Source organism: Drosophila gunungcola, unplaced genomic scaffold (assembly GCF_025200985.1).
Source record: "Drosophila gunungcola strain Sukarami unplaced genomic scaffold, Dgunungcola_SK_2 000001F, whole genome shotgun sequence".
Lineage (NCBI taxonomy): Eukaryota > Metazoa > Arthropoda > Insecta > Diptera > Drosophilidae > Drosophila > Drosophila gunungcola.
Window position 1 is genome coordinate 17,573,426 of NW_026453197.1, and position 18,229 is coordinate 17,591,654.

The 18,229-nt window shown below is 37.0% G+C and overlaps 2 protein-coding genes across 4 annotated transcripts in view; both read right to left on the minus strand.

Annotated features, from left to right (window-relative positions):
* LOC128261194 (protein O-mannosyl-transferase TMTC1) overlaps positions 1-7,437 on the minus strand; it is a 53,716-nt gene extending 46,279 nt beyond the window's left edge. Inside the window, exon 1 of one of the 2 annotated variants that reach the window (XR_008268238.1) lies at positions 7,009-7,437. The gene's annotated coding sequence lies outside the window, so the exon portion shown is untranslated. The remainder of the gene's footprint in view (positions 1-7,008) is intronic. The other variant, XM_052994750.1, reaches the window with a different exon arrangement.
* A 7,400-nt stretch (positions 7,438-14,837) lies between these two features.
* On the minus strand, positions 14,838-17,795 carry LOC128261746 (gustatory receptor 23a). 2 transcript variants are annotated; one of them, XM_052995591.1, is made up of 3 exons: positions 16,926-17,795; positions 15,012-15,170; positions 14,838-14,958 (listed from the first exon to the last, which is right to left on the minus strand). In XM_052995591.1, exons 1-3 carry the CDS (start codon positions 17,793-17,795, stop codon positions 14,884-14,886), a joined length of 1,104 nt encoding a protein of 367 aa, XP_052851551.1. In that variant the 3' UTR covers positions 14,838-14,883. The 2 variants fall into 2 exon arrangements, with proteins under 2 accessions (XP_052851551.1, XP_052851550.1); XM_052995590.1 differs by lacking the exon at positions 16,926-17,795 and adding an exon at positions 15,228-16,133.
* Between the last annotated feature and the right edge of the window lie 434 nt (positions 17,796-18,229).

Below are 18,229 nucleotides of genomic sequence, written 5' to 3' on the forward strand. Positions count from 1 at the left end.
GTTGCCCATTCCAACCTTCGGACTGTCCTGTAAAATAATCCAGGGAAACGATGCTCCTGTCGTGGCTACATTTCATTTTCAGAAATAATGAAGCCCATGCTGGAAATAATTGGTACATATCGATGAAATTTAATACGTTGAGAAAAGCTAGAACTAAGCGAGAACGCGATGATGGTACAACAACAATTCGCATCAAATTTCCAATTAAACAAAAAATTCTAATTTATGTTGCGCAAGTTGCCCACTTGTTTTGTTTGCCTTTGTATCTAATTCATAGTAAATTATTTCGGGGGGTAATTATTTTGTGGCTGGCTATTAAATATCTCTGACATTGCGTTGGTTGTTTGATGTCAGATAATTATTTTCGATTCATTAATACGAAATTGGTTTTTTCTAGTTTCGCTGAAGAATGTGTAGTGATGTGTTTTGTTTTCTGTTGCAGCGCTTAATTGAAAATGTGCTGCCTAATTAGTAAAAGTTTTTCAACCGCATTTCGCCCCGTTTTCCTTGTGTGAAATTTGTACTATACATGCTGCTGTCAATTTTGTCAGACATTTTACCGCCGAAACACACTCGGGTGTCTATTATGTGAAAATGCACATATGGCTGTCTGGGTGACATATAAATGTCGCAGTCAATAACACAAAAGACCTCCAGAGAACCCATTTTAAATTCGAAATAGGAAGAGCGAGACAAGAGCGACAATCAAATAGTCGACTGCATATTACCCTGTTTTTGGGGCTTGTCATACTGAAAATTTAGTTATTAAATATTAATTAATCCCTGTGTTACTCACAAATATACAAATGTTAACGAAAAAAACATGTATTGCTTAAAAAAAAAGTAATTTGAATATTAGTAAATTAAATTTAAATTCCTTATAGATTTCAAACATCATATTAATTTAATTTAATAATTTTAATCAATGAAACACACATATTTTTTGAACATTGCTTAAATGTCATATTATTTTTAAATATCAATTTCATATAAAAATTGTTTTAAACATAAATCCTGTATGCTCAACCTTCCCCAAACTAATTAAATCTCTAAGCCCAAAAACCATTTTTAAAATGACTGTCAATGATTTTCTTTTAAATTGCCTTAAGTGCTTTTAATAATTAATTTAGTTTATTTATGTACCATACACTCTTATCCAAGGATACAGCGAAGTCTTTTCCGGTTCGATTGTTTTCTTTTAAGGAACCACGAAAGTTTATAAGTTGAGCAAGTGTCACGCACATTTTTCCCCCCTTTTCTGCACCCATCTCAATGGCAATTTCCATGCGCATTTTTCTATTATTTATTATTTTTATGGAGCTCCGACTCGAATGGAAAACTGGGTTGAGTGGTGGCATGTCGTGTTGACAGTTGCCATTGATTTCGTTTAGGGGCGAAAAGAAAATTAGCCACGTTTCCATTTCATTTGCATGCAGTGCTGAATCAAAATTATATTCATATATTTAAGTGCGAGAGTATCGGGCAATGCAATAATATTTCCTCTGATTTGGCATAATAACATTACCGACTGTCGCATAAATTATGCATTGAATAACGAAAAATAGGGTAATTGGCAAATACACATTTTTGATTTGCTCATTCGATTCTTTCGTTGATGAGCATGACTTTAACCTATTATACGGATTTAAAATATGTGAAAACTTTTATTCACAAGCAATAATTCATTAGTTGCTTGCAAATTAAATTATCATTTTGAATTTCCTTGTAACGAATTGTAACGATATAAATTCTATAAAAATAACCAACGTAACCTTTTACTTCAAATTTAAAACTTTTTTAATTGGATTTGAATATTATATTATTGAATATTTGTCTATTACATTTTTTTCCTGCGTAAAGTAAATTCCTGGAAGCAGCTTAAAATTGCTCAACAATTGAAATCCAATTTGCCACCACCTCTAACATTTTGCAGGGGAGACGACGTTATCGACAAGTCAATTTCTGTGTCGATTCGATCGAAGAAAAAGCAATTAAACGGCCTGTGCTGTGCGAAAATGTTCTTTAAATTGAAAATCATAATTATTCATGACAAGGACGGCAGAGCAGAGTGGAGTGCTTTTGATGCGAGTAGAAAAATGGTTATAGTCAGTCACTCATATACTGGTTGTTTGGCAAGAGCTCTTAAATATAAAACATTTAACGTTCGCCTTTGTTGATGGCTCGACTCATTCGCTTCATTTGTTGGATGCATAAAGCCCCTCGTATCCGTCGAGCCCATTGTGAGCTGGTTTTTCCATCATATTCACTTCTTTTGTTTTTCCCGCTTTCCATTTTTTCATACATATACACATGTATATATATATATAAACGCAATTTTTTTTGCACTTTCCCCATTCATTCAAACAAGTAATGAAGTTCTCTTCTGGCAAGCGGATCGTTCCCGCTTTGTTGTTGTTTTTATTCGGTTTGATATTCTTTTTTATCGATGCACGTTAAATTTTATTGCAATTGTTATGCGCTCGCATCTTCGATGCGGTGCGGTCCGCTGTGGTGGCGTTTTATATTTAATAAATTTAAATCACTTTATATGTGAGTTTTATGTGCGTTAATAATGCGTACGGGGGAAATGCGTTTCCACATATTCCAAACCCTCCACACCACCATCTTTATGGACAAAGAGCAGAAATTTCAAAAGCAATTTATTCCGCACAGTATACCCGTTACAATATGGACATAAACTAACCAACATTTATGTGTGTGATGTGCAGGATATTAATGATGAGTTTGGTATCCGTTTTAAATAAGTGAGGAGAATCAGAACTCGAGCGGTGCTTTTGATGGAAGAGCACACGGCCATCAACAACAACAATTTAAATGATAATGGTTAAAGTTATTATACATTTATTAATTATAATAATTGGGCGTGCCATGGAAACGATTGAATTTATACTTTTTGGACTTTAACTGTTAATTATTTAATCTTTCTTTTACAATTTTTTTATAACGCAAAAAAAATATAATAAGATTCGAATATTTACTAGATAATTGAATTATTATATGAGATTTTGACACCTAATCTATATTTTTTTGGAAAGGCATTGGGATATGTAATTTAACACAATCATCTCTTTTCTATTTAAAAGGCTTACTTCAGAATATGTATTTTTACTAAAATTAATAAAAAGTCGAGAATTAGCTGCACTAGTATTAGAAAATATTTAATATTATTAATTCTAAACTGCTTATATTGAGCTATTTAATTTTTCTTATTCTTGTTCTTATTTTTAAAACCACATGACCATGTAAAGAGTGATTTTTTTTAAAACATATATTTAAAGCACTGTACGAAAATGGCTTAAACTGTTGAGCACTCGAGTGGGGGAATTTAAAAAGTAGACTGTAACTGGATAACTTTGTCTGTTTTGACCGCACCATCCAACGGCTGCTCTTCTGGCCCAACTTGAAGTAAAGTTTTGTGCACTTTTTGTTACTTTTTGGCTGGTCGTTTCTGTGCACTTTGGATGTCAACACATCGACATAACGACACATTCGTCCAATTTACACACTAGCCACTATACACTACCCACTACACACTACCCACTACACACAGGCGGAGGCACTCGAGAAGGGACTTTGGCGGCAGACAAGCAGCAAACTTGAACTTTTGCGGGCAGCCAGATGTTGAGACAGTGCTGCTGCTTACATTTACATTTACATTTTCTACAGATATATCCCTATATATATGGTATATACATACGCTATATATATATATATACATCAAAAGCACCCACGGCCACAACATTTTTGGCAACCGCGCGCATTCCTCGCACTCTAATTACATGTTGAACCGGGGAAAAGCCGGGAAAATGGCGGGGGAATTGCTGAAAACTCAAACTGAAAACTCGGCTTGAGCATGCGTTGTGGTTTTTCATTTGCATTCGCTCGAAGGAACTTCGCCCCGGAGTTTTAAGTGAATGAAATTTCTTGGCCAGGCCACTTCTTTTTGGGCTGCCTAGGATAATTAAATTGGGCAAAAGTATTGTGCAAGCTTCTTTCTATATATAGTAAGTACACTCTGTGCATATATCTACTTCTATATTTTATTTATGATTTCTTCAGCCTCTGCCTTTTGGCTCTTCTTGTCACTGACTCTCGAGAATGTCGAGCTGCGATAATTCCTGCAGCAGCAGGCGAATTTCTCCGTTCACGGTTTAGTGAGCAACAACAATTTTCTTGCCATGAATGCATTTTGCAAGCAGCATTTTTGCCCCCGCTTGTTTTGGGTTTTCTTCTGGCAAACTTTTTTGAGGGGCGAGTGTGGGTGTTGGGTGGGGTGGTGGTTAAATCATTTATCAATGTCAGGGGAATGAAGAAAATTCTCTCTCCGCACGAAAGAACTTGTGTATGCCGGCAGATTGCAATGGCCTAGCCTCTGATATTGGGTGAAGTTTCGGCCTTGCCCGGTGGATGGTGGGTTCATATTTGGGTGGTGCTTGGGCGGGGCCGTGCCTGCAAGTGCGTGAAACAAGTTGCCGGAACTTCTGACTTTGTTTCGCAAAATACTCAAGTGATTTCCAAAATTATGCGCACGCATAAATGCATCGAACAGACATGTTCGAAACTTTTTATCAAAATTGCAGTCCACGAAGAACAAGGCAACAAAAAGCGACGAAAGAAGTTTGCCACTCTGAAAAGTATAGATATTTTGACTAATGGAAGCGCCTAAAACATGACCTACACAATCAAAACGCAATTGACAGAGTTTCTATGAGATATCTTAAAGAAATGGTTAACATTCGTTACACTCAATATTTTTGTTATCCTTGACAGTGGTTATGATAAATATATTATTATTATTTTTTTAATCATTAGAATTAAAATCTTGATCATCTTTGAGACTCTAAAAAGTATTGATATTTTTACTTGTAGAAGCGCTTTAAACCTGACCTAGAAACAAATACAAAATTTACTTGAATTTTTAAAGATATCTTAAGGGACTGATGAAAATTAAATTGAGGTCACCAAAAGTTCGTCTTAAACACCCCCAATTTGTAATACCGATCAGTGAATATTCAATAGTCTAAAAACAATTTATAACCAATAATCTATTTTGTTTATACTAATATTTTAATTCCAATAAATAAAGAGATAAAGATAATGGGAAATATTTTCGATTATTTTCTGAAAAAATTGTATGAAATAATTCACTGATGAAAATCTTGAGAATATATGCTTTGAATATGGACAATCAAATAGTTAAATGACATTAATTCTGTTCTGCAATTCAAACAATTTCCCACTGGTCATTTCCGAATAAGGCGTGGCTTTGTCTTTGGCTTATGGCAGAAACTTTAGCACTTAGTGCCAGGACTCCTCCATTACCACTCCCCATTCCCATTCTCGTCCTCGTCCTCTTTTTGCCACCATATCCTCGAAAGCGGCCGAACGAGTGTTCTAATCCTCTGGCCGCCACTTGTTTGCTGGCGAAACAAGTTTGCACTCAAAACTCGTAAATAATGGATGGAAAAAAGCGCAACCGCACCATTCATAATGGAAAAAGTTGCCCGGCCACTTGAAACTATTGCACAAGCACCGAGCTGGTCGAGCTGGGAAGGATTCAGTTGGTTTGGGTTTGGGTTTGGGTTAAGTCGATCCTCCTGCGAGGATGCATTGCAATACGAGGATGCAGGATGCAGCATGCAGGAGCGGCAGTGTTCGCCGCCGGCGTTATTGTCATGTGTACAGTAAAAATAACAAATAACAAACAGCAACAAGAGAGCGGGGCACAGCACACCAAATCAAGATGAACGTTTTCTGTCAGTGGTGAAATCTCTGCTGGTTTTTGGCTAAAAGTGTCTAATGCAGGAATTAGCTTTAGTTTGAAATCATTATATTGACAAGTATTAATACCTAATTATATATCAGCATTTGCTTTAGTTCTAAAAGCTTCAGTTTGAAACCATATCAAATAGTCTTATTTCATAATTGTATTCCAGTATTTATTGTCGTTAAGATTTTACACTTATATCTTACGCTATTTTAGCGTTACTTATCCCATCAATCTTTTTAACAAGAATGTATAAAAACACATTCAAAACACAAAATAACATTAACAATTTAGAACGAAAATTGTTGCTAAAATTGTTGCAAATACTTTTAAAACTATTTCCTTTAAACTACTTATTTTATGGTTTGTTTTGGATCTTCATTCAATTTTAAAATCCGTGAAGATTAGATGTTACCTTTGATTTTTTCAAAATTATGTTTTTAATCCCAGTAAATTGTAAAAAGAATCGGTATCAGCTTTGTTCCTAAGAAGTGTTGTTGGAGGTGCATAGTAATGAGAAAATAATATTCTTCGAAGCTGTTTATTTTGTATTTTTAAATATTTAAAATTTTTAAAAATCGCTTAAAGTTTGATTCAAGATATAATTTTTATAATGCTCATCTCTGGTTTTATATTGCTTCAATCCAGGGCACCTCTGGCTGGCGATATTGCACTGGCCGTGGTTGCTGTGGCCTTGATGCGGTTTCCAGGACTCGGGAGCGGAAGTGGATTGAAATGGGTGCCGTACTCCATCTCCAATCCAGTGCACGATTGTCCCCGCCCACAGCTCGTTTGGAAGCCAAGGTTATAGTCACATTTTTAATATGCTGTCTGTTCCGGTGCTGGACGTTGTTTATGATGCGCATATCCAATGGCATTCCAACCGTGTGCATGCCTGGGTATTTGGGTAATAAATTTAAAATTGCTTTCGACTTTAAATTCCACAGGATGTGCAAAGAGAGAGAGAGACAGAAAGCCGTCACAGAGCTTTAACTTTAAATGTGCCTTATGAGCTGCATGAAATATGGTTCACTTCCCCCGAAAGAAGACAATAAATTGGCATTGGGATATTTATGAACTCGTGTGTTATAATTTAATTATGTCTTATGTCTTATGTCTTATGTCGTTTGTCGTTTGTCAGGCGAGCAGGACATTTTCCCAGGAATTGTTTTGCGAAGAAAGAAGAATCTTATCGATTGCCCCGGTGACTATGGCCTTACCTCTTAGCTTCTGAACTTGAAAAAACGACTTAATTACATTTTTCGGGCGACCAAAAAGAGAAGCCGGAAAAACGGAAATTGGATTCTCACAGCAGATGTCACACACGCACACAAATGGCCAATTATTGTAATATTTCGACTTTAGTTTGAATCTTTTACGGATTTAATTCGATTTAATTTATGTTTCAGCATGCGTGCACATATTTGCATAGGCAGTTGTCGAGGGGAGGATGATATCCTGTACGATATATGTGACCACCACCCACTAAGCTCGTAAACTCGTGACCGGCGAAAACCGAGAAATCGGAGAACCCCGAACGACGACGACGTGGCATCCACCACGCGATTCGAGTGCAGCAGGCAGACTGAGTGCCGCTCATCAGCGGAAGCGGCGGCAGAGGCGGCGGCAGCGGCGGTCCCGGCGGCAGCAGCGAGTGGCCCGAGCGGTAGCAACTCTGCCACCAATGAGAGCGGTACTCGCTGGCCACTGAAAACCCCATTCGGCAATCGTGACTTGCCACTCGTGACTGAAGGAATCACTGCGCAGACGCACGCTCTTTCGCTGCTAACCCACTGCTAAGTAACAGAGAGGTGGGTTTTGAAATGCTGTCCTGGAAGCAAACGTTTGGTAAGGATTTAGGCTATTTTCAATTTTTTTTAATATTTACAAACTATTTTAAAATGAAATTTTTTGGAATATATGCTTCATATTAAATATTACAAACTATATTTTCAATTTCAACCCTTTTACCCCCTTAGTAGTTTTTAGTTTCTATTAATGGACTTAACATTTTTTATCCGTGAATCCATAACAGTGCTTCAACACCCCTCTTGCTATAAATCTGTTAATAACATTCTAGGCTTACTGCAAAGCCCATGTTATTTTTAAAAATTAACCAATAAATACAGTGAGCTAAGCTGAAAGCAAAAATAAGAGAATATTTAATTTGCGAGATTGCTATGCTAATTTATTTTTAAGGCTTATATGTTAAAAACATAATATTGGATTTTGATTTAAAAAGTTACAATAAAAAACAATTTATGCCAAATATTGAATGCACGAAGTTTTCTGTGCTTTACTTTAAAATAAAATTGGCTAGAAAAATAGCAATCAAATATTATGTATACTTAGACTAAGTAAACAGGCATATTTATAAAATTAAATGGATTTAAATTATTTGTAAGTAAAAATAACTAACATCTACAATTACGAAATATTATTATCAGCAATTTAAGAATTTAAATTCACCTTATTTAAAATAAGAAGTAGCTTAGCCAAAGGAGGTTTACCATTATAAGCTTATAAGTCTCGAATGAAGGTTTGAGACCCACGTTTACATAAATTTATAAATCCGGATTACTAAATAGTTTCCACTGTGTGGTTAATGCTCCCCGCAAATTTTCCAGCATTCATTCCCACTCTCGCAATTGTAAATTAAGGGAACAATGAAAAAGATAATACGAGTGCCAAATTGGATTCAATTAAATTAATTTGCATTTGTGGCATTTTAATGGGCACATTCGCATACATATGCAACTTGCTGCGTGAAGAAGACGGAAATGAAGTTTGAAAAGTAAGTGCTTTAAATTATATAAAACCCAATTAGCATCATAAAAAAGAGGAAGAGAAACTACAATGATTTCAGATGCCGCCGCCAGTCTGCGTGCGTTTTTCGACCTTTTTCGTCTGCTGTTCGCCTGGCATTTTTCGTCCAACATTTTCCCACATTCTCAGATCTATTACGCTGGGGTTTTACATAATGCAACAGCTGGCTGAACCACCCAACCACCCAACCACCATAGAACCCACCCATCAAGGCGAGTTCTCATCCGACTAACCCATTGCGCTGGCTCTTATGAAGTTCAACAAATTATTGTGAATGGGATTCTTTTATTTTTTTTTTTTTTTTTTTTTTTTTTTTTTTCGGGGTTGATTTGTATGCAGCGCTAAAAGCTTGAAAAATGTTTTACCCGCACGTGTTTCCTGCGCTTTGATAGAAAAACTCCCACACACCCGCAGACACCCATTCGAGACACATTATATAAATAAAATGGGGAAAAGAAAAGCACAACAATGAAATGCCAGCTCTAGTGGGGTGTTGGGTGGTGATGTGGGCGGTGGGCGGTGGTAGGCAGTGGGTGGTTGACAGTACAGTATTACTATCGCGAGCCTGGCGGCAAGTGGGTGGGTTAAGAGTGAAGAATTCAAGGACCCTTATCCACCCAGAAAGTGACATTTTTGGAGCGAAAACAAAATATATTTTTGCAGTTTTTATACTAGTGGGCGAAAAATCCACGAAGAGTATTTGAAAGTTGAGAACGAAATGTTAACTCATGGTAGTGACTGTCTGTGCTAGAACTGACCTTGGTTAAGGATTCTTAGTATCCTTAAAAACTATATAAGTACAATTTAAAGCGTAATGATTTAAAAGATATCAATATATTTTAAAGCGCCTTTATGTTTTAAAAACGTATTTAAAGGATGTTAAGCATGTGTTTTACTTCTCTTAAAAATATTATCAATTTTATTGTAAATACTTTCTGCAATTTTATACTTGTTTTTTTCGATAAACTAAGCTTATATTTTGTTTTATTTTATTTTTGCTTTATTAATGGAACAGAGAAATGTGTATGTAGAAGCATTTTTTTCTGAATTCCTACACACAAAACAAGTTTTTAAATAACTGTGGTTCTTTTATAGGCTCATAGAACTTAAGTATAAGAATTACACAATATTGAAATAGAGTATTTAGGAAATACTTTCTATAAACATAATTTATTTCCCAATTCACACTTGAATCCCTTTGAATTAGGGTATTTTTGCTCAAGCAAAGAACCATCTGTAGAGTATTCAGAGGGCGCTATCCCAAGACAGGAGCTAAACTATCCAACTACCATTGTTGTGTAAAAGATTTGTTCGGCTTCAAGGGACATTACAACTCTAATGAATGACTGGCCCAGGCCATAGCCCACTGATTTTTATGTAAGCAATCGCATTCGCATTTGGATGCCATTGCCGTATGGAGGGAGCCATTCCCATTGGCATTTCCATTCCCATTCCCAATCCCAGATCTAGTTATCCCTTACCGACTTACTGTTAACTTTGCAGGGGAAATCCCCTTGGCTGACGGTCTGCATTTGCTCCAAATTGAATCCTGCGAGAACGCGCGAGACAAACATCTAAATTGTCAACGTAATGCGACAAAATATTGAAGTCAGCAGGTAAAGCCACCTGACACATCCTGGCCATCGAGGAGCATCCAGGAATACCATACCCACCTCCCTGTGCGACTCAATCCGAAGTTTGGGTGGAAAACGGGGGACTGCCAGGCACGAATTCAATTTCGCGTCCACAGATGCCATTCACCTTCGGCACGTACGGCTATCAACGTCAACAAGTTACCAGTGGGTGGTGGCTGGATGTGGGTGAATGGGGGCGGTGGGTATTGCCTGCCAAATTGGGGCGTGGCAAACTAAAGTGGAAAACAGCAGTCAGACAATACAATTGCTTCCTTGACTGCATCTAAAAGGCAAGGAACGACGTCGACGACGACGACAACGACAACGACGACTTCCTGAGACATCTTCGTTATCCTGGCCAACGCTCCCAGTTGCTCCTGACATTTTACACTGAATTATTTATTTAGTTTTCCCTCTTTTTTCCGCCTGCCCTGTTTTCCGTCGCTCATTATTCCTCCTTTGTCGTAGACTTTTCCATTTTTATTGCCCGGTGACGAAGAAAACAATGTTGAAATTTAAGCCGGACCGCTTCCTCGTCCACGAGAGCATCCCCAGTAATTATATATCCCCCGGACCTTTCTATACATCTTTCGGATTACCTCTGAGATTTTGGCTGCCAAAATTAAATATGACTGTGAAGTATTTTCAATTTGTGGACACGAAAAAAGTTTCGTTGGCCAAGACGCCCGGGTCGGGCTACATATACATTTTGTTACTTTTCCGGTTTACCCGTGGGAAATTTGCTAACAGAAAATAAAAGTTTCTGGTCAAGTGAGTGCAAAAGTTTTAAGTGACGCACTTTTTCACCCCACTTTCACCGCCCTTTTCATTTGATTCTTTTGCTGCTGGGCAAGTTTGGTTGGAGATTACTTTTGTCGTTCGAATTTGGCAGAGTGGAATTTTATTAGGCTTGACTTATGGGCCATGTGTACTACATTTATATGTACATGTGTCCCCAACAAATTTGGAGTGCTTCTTGATTAAATTCTCATCTGGGATTTGGAGCTGGGAAGGGGAACATTAAGCTGGGAAATGGTTGGGTGTGGGTCATAAATTCTATAGCTTATGAAGTTTTCAATGTGCCTATTTTGCAGTTCTGTACAAGCAATTAATTCAGCAATTCGGGGAACTTTTTACTCAAACCGAAAATACAGACTTTGTTTTTCAACTATTTTTTTTTAATATTTATAATCTTTTGTAGCACAAAATATTGTTTTTCAAGACAATTAAGCTAAAAATTGATTGAAAGCTGTTAGAGACAAAATTGCCTAATATAAGTTACTATACAAAGAAAAACTTGCATAATTAGAAGCAAGATTTTAATTTTTTCAAAAACAGGACAAGTTTTAGTTAAAAGACATTAATTTTAAAATAGAAGGAATTATAGAATGTTGTCATTTTTGGCAATTTGTTTTGTGGAGTCAGAGAATAACCCTGCCAAATATAAATCATATGGTAAAGTTACCGACATAATTTCCATATCAAATGTTGTTTTCATAAATACAAACAGAAATGCCCATAAATGGAAGGAAGAATGCCTAGCTAATGAAAAGGCCAAAAAACCTGGAATTTCCTTCAAACTGAATCTGATTTCAAATTTATTTGTGCAGGTTACCCTTGTAATGTGAGGAAAATCCATTTTGCTGGGAAAGATAGATGGATCTGCGAGTGTTGTGGCCAAGTGGCAAGTCGACGAGACGATTCCGAGCCATAAACAAATTGGTAATTGCCTTGTAATGCCTTGTGTTGACAGGACTCGACAACTAGATAAGGTCCTGTACTCAGCCAGAGGAGAGAACGAGAGAGCCACAGCAGGCAAAAGAGGGAGATGGAATACTGAAATTAGCATAAAACTTCAATTTCGCTTTCCACACAGTGCGTTCGTTGCAGAAAGAGAGAAAAACCATATTTTCCAGCAAGCCAACAAATCGCAATGGATTGCCAACTATAAAACAGAGGCCTGAATTATGGTATAAGTGGGTGCTATCCACCCACATACTTCTGCATTAATTCGTAATTTATTCCAACTTTTAGGGCTTAGACCATACACAAACCTCGTACGTGGAGTGTAAATGAACTTTTGTTCATTTGACTAATTTCATTTCAAAAGTTCTGTCTGTTCAAATTTTGTGAATATTTAAAAACTCCACTCAGCATGCCGAAAAATGATTCGTTGCCTGGGGGGTTGTGTGAGAAGACAAAGCCTCCTTCAAATTGGGAATTCATCAAAAAAGTTGAACAGTTTGTAAAGTGGATAAAATATTCATGCATGTGCAAGTTTCTATTAGTCCGAAAAGTTGGATTGGCTAATAATTCACTAAAAAGCAATTAGCAACCATTACCTCCCCCTAAAACTTAAATGGCAATTGCATAAGCACTTAAGATGGAGTTAAGAAATACTTTATAAGATTTATTATTTATTTATGGCAAACTTTGATAGCTGCCTTAAGTAATGCTTACTGTCATTCATTATTAAGCCTTGACTAAACATATTTGTACATTAAAATCTAGCAAATATTGATTATAATAATATATAAAGGTAATAATTTTGTTTCAAAAAACTGTAATGTTCGTTAGTTTAAAACTAATTTATTTAGACTATTAGTAGAGCTTGGTCAACAGGAACTCCTTTGACTGTCATTTTTTTTATCTGGAATTTCTTCTTAGAAAGGGCTCGGACTCGACCTCATCTTCGTATTCCTTCACAAGGTTTCCTATTTTTTTGCAGACATTCGTGAAGAGCATGCACTTACAGCAAATGGTCTTCGAGTGGATAATCTCCAATTCCTGAGAGACTTCACGGGCGAAAATGTAGTGATTCTTTTTAAAAGATCTAATAAACTTGGCCTTCATTTCATCCATTGGTGCCGACAGAGGAACTTTTCGTGGCTTCATCGATGCCCAGATACGTTTGACTTCCATTAATCCTGTAAACTTAAATAACTTAGTATTGCTACTGAAAATAATTTAATATTTATTATTACTTTTATTAGCTGATAATATTTTCTGACAGCTGCTTATGGGTCATCAAAAGGAAGTGATGAAAAAGGTTTAGTATGCTTTAGTGTTGCTAAACGCTTGCACAAAAAAACGTTAAACGAGGACGAAAATATTTAATTTGGGTATTCCCCAATCTATTGAATTTTTAAATCATTAATTTTCGGTCAGCTGTTTGCCAGATTTTATTTTAATTATACTTTCAGAAATCTTTGACAGCTAGAATTGCCAACCATTTATTTTTAAAAAGTCATGGCAACGAAAAAATTTAAAAATAATTAATAAAATAATAAATATATTATAATTAATAATTAATATTAGTTTTGAGTATAGTAAGAAACTGTTCTTAAAACTTAGGTAGCTCTACTTTTTCCCATCAATTAGAGTTTACTGGTTACACTCCTTTATTTTATTTAAATTTATTGTCTGACTAGAACCTAGTAATTTCACCTGCAAAAAGTGTACATAGAAAGTAGTGCTAATCCAGGCGGTTCATAAATATTTATAAGCGACTGCCACAGTTGTTATATGCTAATTTGGGCCAGAAGTGGCGGCACAGTTACAATCTTGAGCATCTGCCACAGTGCGGTAAATAATATTTACATGGCTGGGTATTTGCATAGCTAACGACAAAAACTGCTCCTCGAGCACTTCTACAGCACATGCCGATCCTGGTCATATCCTCATCCTAATCCTCATCCTCATCCTCCATAGAGTAGTAACCCCGAGCAGTTCCAACACCAGTTTACACAAATTAATGCGAACTCGCACGTGTTAATTCAAGGATGTGCGGCTGTTTCATCCCATTCCCATGAATTTGCATATTAGAAAAAGTTTTCTGCTTGTGAAATGTCAGTTTAATATGCGTGAAGTAGTTTGGCTGCCGCCTCTGCCTTCGTCTCTGCACACTTTCTCATCCTTTTCGCCTTGTAAAATGCGCTTAAGAAAAACGAAGATAAAACTTTGCGCAATCTAACTTTCAACCCAAAACTCAACCCATTTCCCCCCAAATCGTGGGCGGCATAAATAATTAGGGTTATATATGTACATACGCTTATAAGAGCTGCAACAGAGATAGACTGGCTTTTAGTTTGCATGTTTCTACGGGAATGTGTGTTTCATAATTAAATCATTGAACATTTAAATAGTTACATTTAGGGTTGCAAACTCTTCAAAAACATTCGGAAAATAAGATAGGACTGTGAAACTTATAGTTTCTTGGCATAAATAATTGATTAAGAAATTGAGCTTTTACAGAGATATTTGTTTTATTTTAAGAAGTTTCTTTAATAGAAGTTAATATTATTTTTTTTATCCTCTGACTGTTTGGTAAAAACCCTTAAACTTTTGAAATAAAGGTAATTACTTAATATCCAAATTCAGAATTATTAGTTTAAAGTTTCTAAGCATAAGTTATTGATAAAGGAAATTGAGCATTTATTTAATAAATACTATTTATTCTTAAGAGAGAAGGCAATGGGGTAAACTCTTTTTATTCTGCAACCTTTTAAGTTTACATTTTAGGAAACTAAGCATTTACAGTGATATTTATTTTATTTTAAATAGTATTTTTAAATCTAGAGACTGTTTGCTGAAAAACCCCTTTAAATGTAAAGCACTTTATGTTGTCATCCAAAATTAGCCCCTAGAACTCCTCTCAGCAAACATGAACTGTATGAGAATGACCAGGTAAGTGACCACAGCTGCAAACATCTAAATTAAATTTGCATTAGTTATTTTTTTTCAGTATACTTAGATGTACTTACGCTGCTGAGAAGACGCAAATTAAGACTGAAGAAATCCTTGGCAGTGACCACAAAACGTTGATGTAGGGTCTGCAGAGAAAACTCACTCACCAAATCATTATATCGCTTGCTGCCCTGGGGCTTTACCAACTTTGAAATAAGGCAACCGATCTGGCGACCCTGAAAAAATAGTTACAAATTATTAAATGATATTAAAAGAATTTTTTAGCTACCCACTAAGTTATCACTTTGTTGACAGTGCCAGCAAGCAGTCGACATCTGCAGAGCCACATTGAAAATAAATCCCAGATTGAGGAGAATGACATAGATCCTCAAGGGATTAGTTCTCACATCCACAAACAGCCAATATGAATTGCACACAAACAAAGCAAAGAAAACAATGATGATGATGAGCAGACTTGCTCCAAAAAAATCATTGATCCGATCGAAGAGATTGTAGATTTCATTATAGCGCCGTTTAAGGTCTTTTATTCGATAGGACTGCTGGTCGAAATACTCCGGCCTTTGTTTACATTGTGGCCAACGACTGGATAGCTCCCTGGCCAGCAACTGAAGTTGCTGTTTGGCCTGGCGAACCCTGATATTCACCTTCATGACCTCCAGAATGAAGGAGATAAACTGCATCTGCAGAGCCACGTGACTTGGGCTCGTTTTCAGATGATAAATCAAGATCCGATAGGCGTTTTCAGACGCATTCGAATACACCAAATACTCGACTCCCAGAATGGGCAGTATCATTGCCAGCACAGTGAAGGCCAGCCAGGGATCCGAGGTCTCACATATAACCACCTCCTCCATTTGGTCTTGTTCCACTCTGAACCCGAGATGAAAGTTTACAACCACAAAAAAAGCATGCGAGAGAGTCTGGAAAAATGTGAGCAAGTGACGCAGAATGCAGTCCAGATTGCAGTCAATCGTTTGAGCAAAAATCAAGCTTTGTGTCCAGATCGCAATGAACCACCATGTCCAGAACAAGAAGCGTAACCAACGGATCCAGCGAGGCAGTCTACTGGATCTCAAAGAAAAAGTCACTAAAATAAGGTGGAACAACCTGAGAACCGCTCGAGAGGCTACTTGCACTCTTGTCAAGGGAAACATGCTTACTAAGAGTGAACTAACTGTATGGGAGTCCACTAGATGAATTTGACAAAGCGCCAATCCGTCATTGTCATTGTTAATTAGCTCTGAATCGTGATTAAAGCATTTTGCTTAGTGCTGATTGATTGTCTAGCTTACATGGGGTATTAGTAGTTAAGCAAACCTAAGGTAAACTTAAAAACAAAGTCAAAAAATAAAATTTTAGCAAGTTTTGATTTTTTATTCAAATTCCTAAAAAATAAATATTTAATTTTGCAGTATCATACAACAATCGAACAGAACTCACAGCTTATTAAATAATTTTTGCCAGTTTCCGTAAAAGTTATAATGTAAGCCTTTATTAAAAATGCAAAAATTATTCATAAAATAACTTTTCCAAAATCGATAGGTCGCCAGCTCCTCAAAAAAATCAGTATCATTACTGTCCGTCTCATTATTGCCAAGTTACAACCAAAAAATTCTTAAGAAACTTGTTTTTTTTTAACAAAACTCAAAAAACTCAATAAGCACTTTCTAAATAATGGTTTTTGTGCCAAAACCGTGCGAAGTAATGGTCAAAAATTCGAAAGTCATACATCGTTAAACTCGACATAAAATTTGCAATCAGATGGCATTCACAGCCAAAAATGATTAATTTTTGCAAAAAATGACAATGCAACTCCTTTTCAAATATAAAAAATTGGTCATAAATCAAATTTTACAAAATCGACCGGAAATTAATGTTGTTAACTGGTTGTTTAAGTTTTTATTAGTTAGCTCGCTTAAAATTTCCTTTGCCATCAATCATTAAAACCATCTAAATAAAGTCTTACTTACGTTTTCAGCTCCAGAATCGCCGAGCCAGAACAATGTGGCAATGGGTGTGCCAAAGTCGATGCCGGTGGCTCCATTGAAGATCAATGGCTGCAGATTTTGGCCATCGTACAGCCACATGAGCATGTAGTAAGCACTAGTCACGAACTGGAAGCTGGACAGCAGGTGCAGTCCGAGGATGCCCCATCCGTAGCAGTCGCTGAAGTTTTCGTAGCACTCGAAGATCCTTTCGTAGGTGGTGCGCAGGGTCTGCAGCTGACGACACTCGTGGAGTCCATAGGGCTGCCAGAGATCGTTGCCAGAGGCCAAGGACAACAGGGATCTGCGCAGCTGGAGGGATCGCTGATTGAGATCCATGACATGCTGCACCAGTTGGACATAGCGAAACCGGAGGAGCCACATCAAGGGCAGTGATATGGTAAAAACAGGCGATATTGTTTCCCTGCTATTAATAAACACTCTAACGAGATCACAAGTAAGCTGGACACCAATCAAAGGCAATAGATATCCCGCCTGGCGACGTCTGCCAAAGATTCCAAGTCTTTGCAGCTGCAATTGCGACTGAAAACGCAGATTCTCCAACTGGCTGTGAGTTTTCTCCTTCAGGACACTTTCCAGCAGGATAAGAAGTCCCAGCACTGAGTTACCCATAAACAACATTGTGCCCACCACATTGCCCACACTTTCGATGGCCACCGAAGAGAAGCTGAAGCCAACTTTTAGCAAGTACACCAAGTAAACGATCCAACAGCACCGACTAGCCAGGGATAAAAACAGCCATCGCAACTGGGAAATCGCTGGCAGGGGCACCAAACCCATTGTCCATAGTATTGCAGCCAAGAATCGACGGGTTATTAGCTCCAAGGACCTCATGTTGTCCCTTTAAGTTCCAACTGATTGGACTTGCCCCTGGCGCACTGTATTTAACTCTATATTTAATTGACTTCATGACTTGGTTTTTTTATCAATGACATGACACATGACTTTGCTGAATGACAAGGATAAAAAGAAACAAGGGTAATATCTATCTAGAAATAGGAATATCTATATATAAATATATGTAGGGAATCTCCAAACAAAATAGAAACCATTTCATACAACCAGCCAATACTATTCATTACCAATAAGTTTGATGCTTTCTCAGGTTTTGTGTTTTCTGAATCTATCGCAATGGGCCCAGATTTATTAAATAACATATGCGGTGAACACACATTGCACAACTGAGTTCGGCAAAAAAAAAATCCTTGGGCTTAGATATAGCGCATACGCAGTGTTAGCCAGTGCAGTAATTGAGCTAATTAACACAT

Coding starts and splice junctions, on each gene's coding strand:
- LOC128261746 (XM_052995590.1), bottom strand. CDS start 16,109: ATGTTTCCCTTGACAAGAGTGCAAGTAGCCTCTCGAGCGGTTCTCAGG. Junction 15,171..15,227: donor GTCAACAAAGTGATAACTTA/GTGGGTAGCTAA, acceptor CTATTTTTTCAG/GGTCGCCAGATCGGTTGCCT. Junction 14,959..15,011: donor ATTTGCGTCTTCTCAGCAGC/GTAAGTACATCT, acceptor AATTTAATTTAG/ATGTTTGCAGCTGTGGTCAC.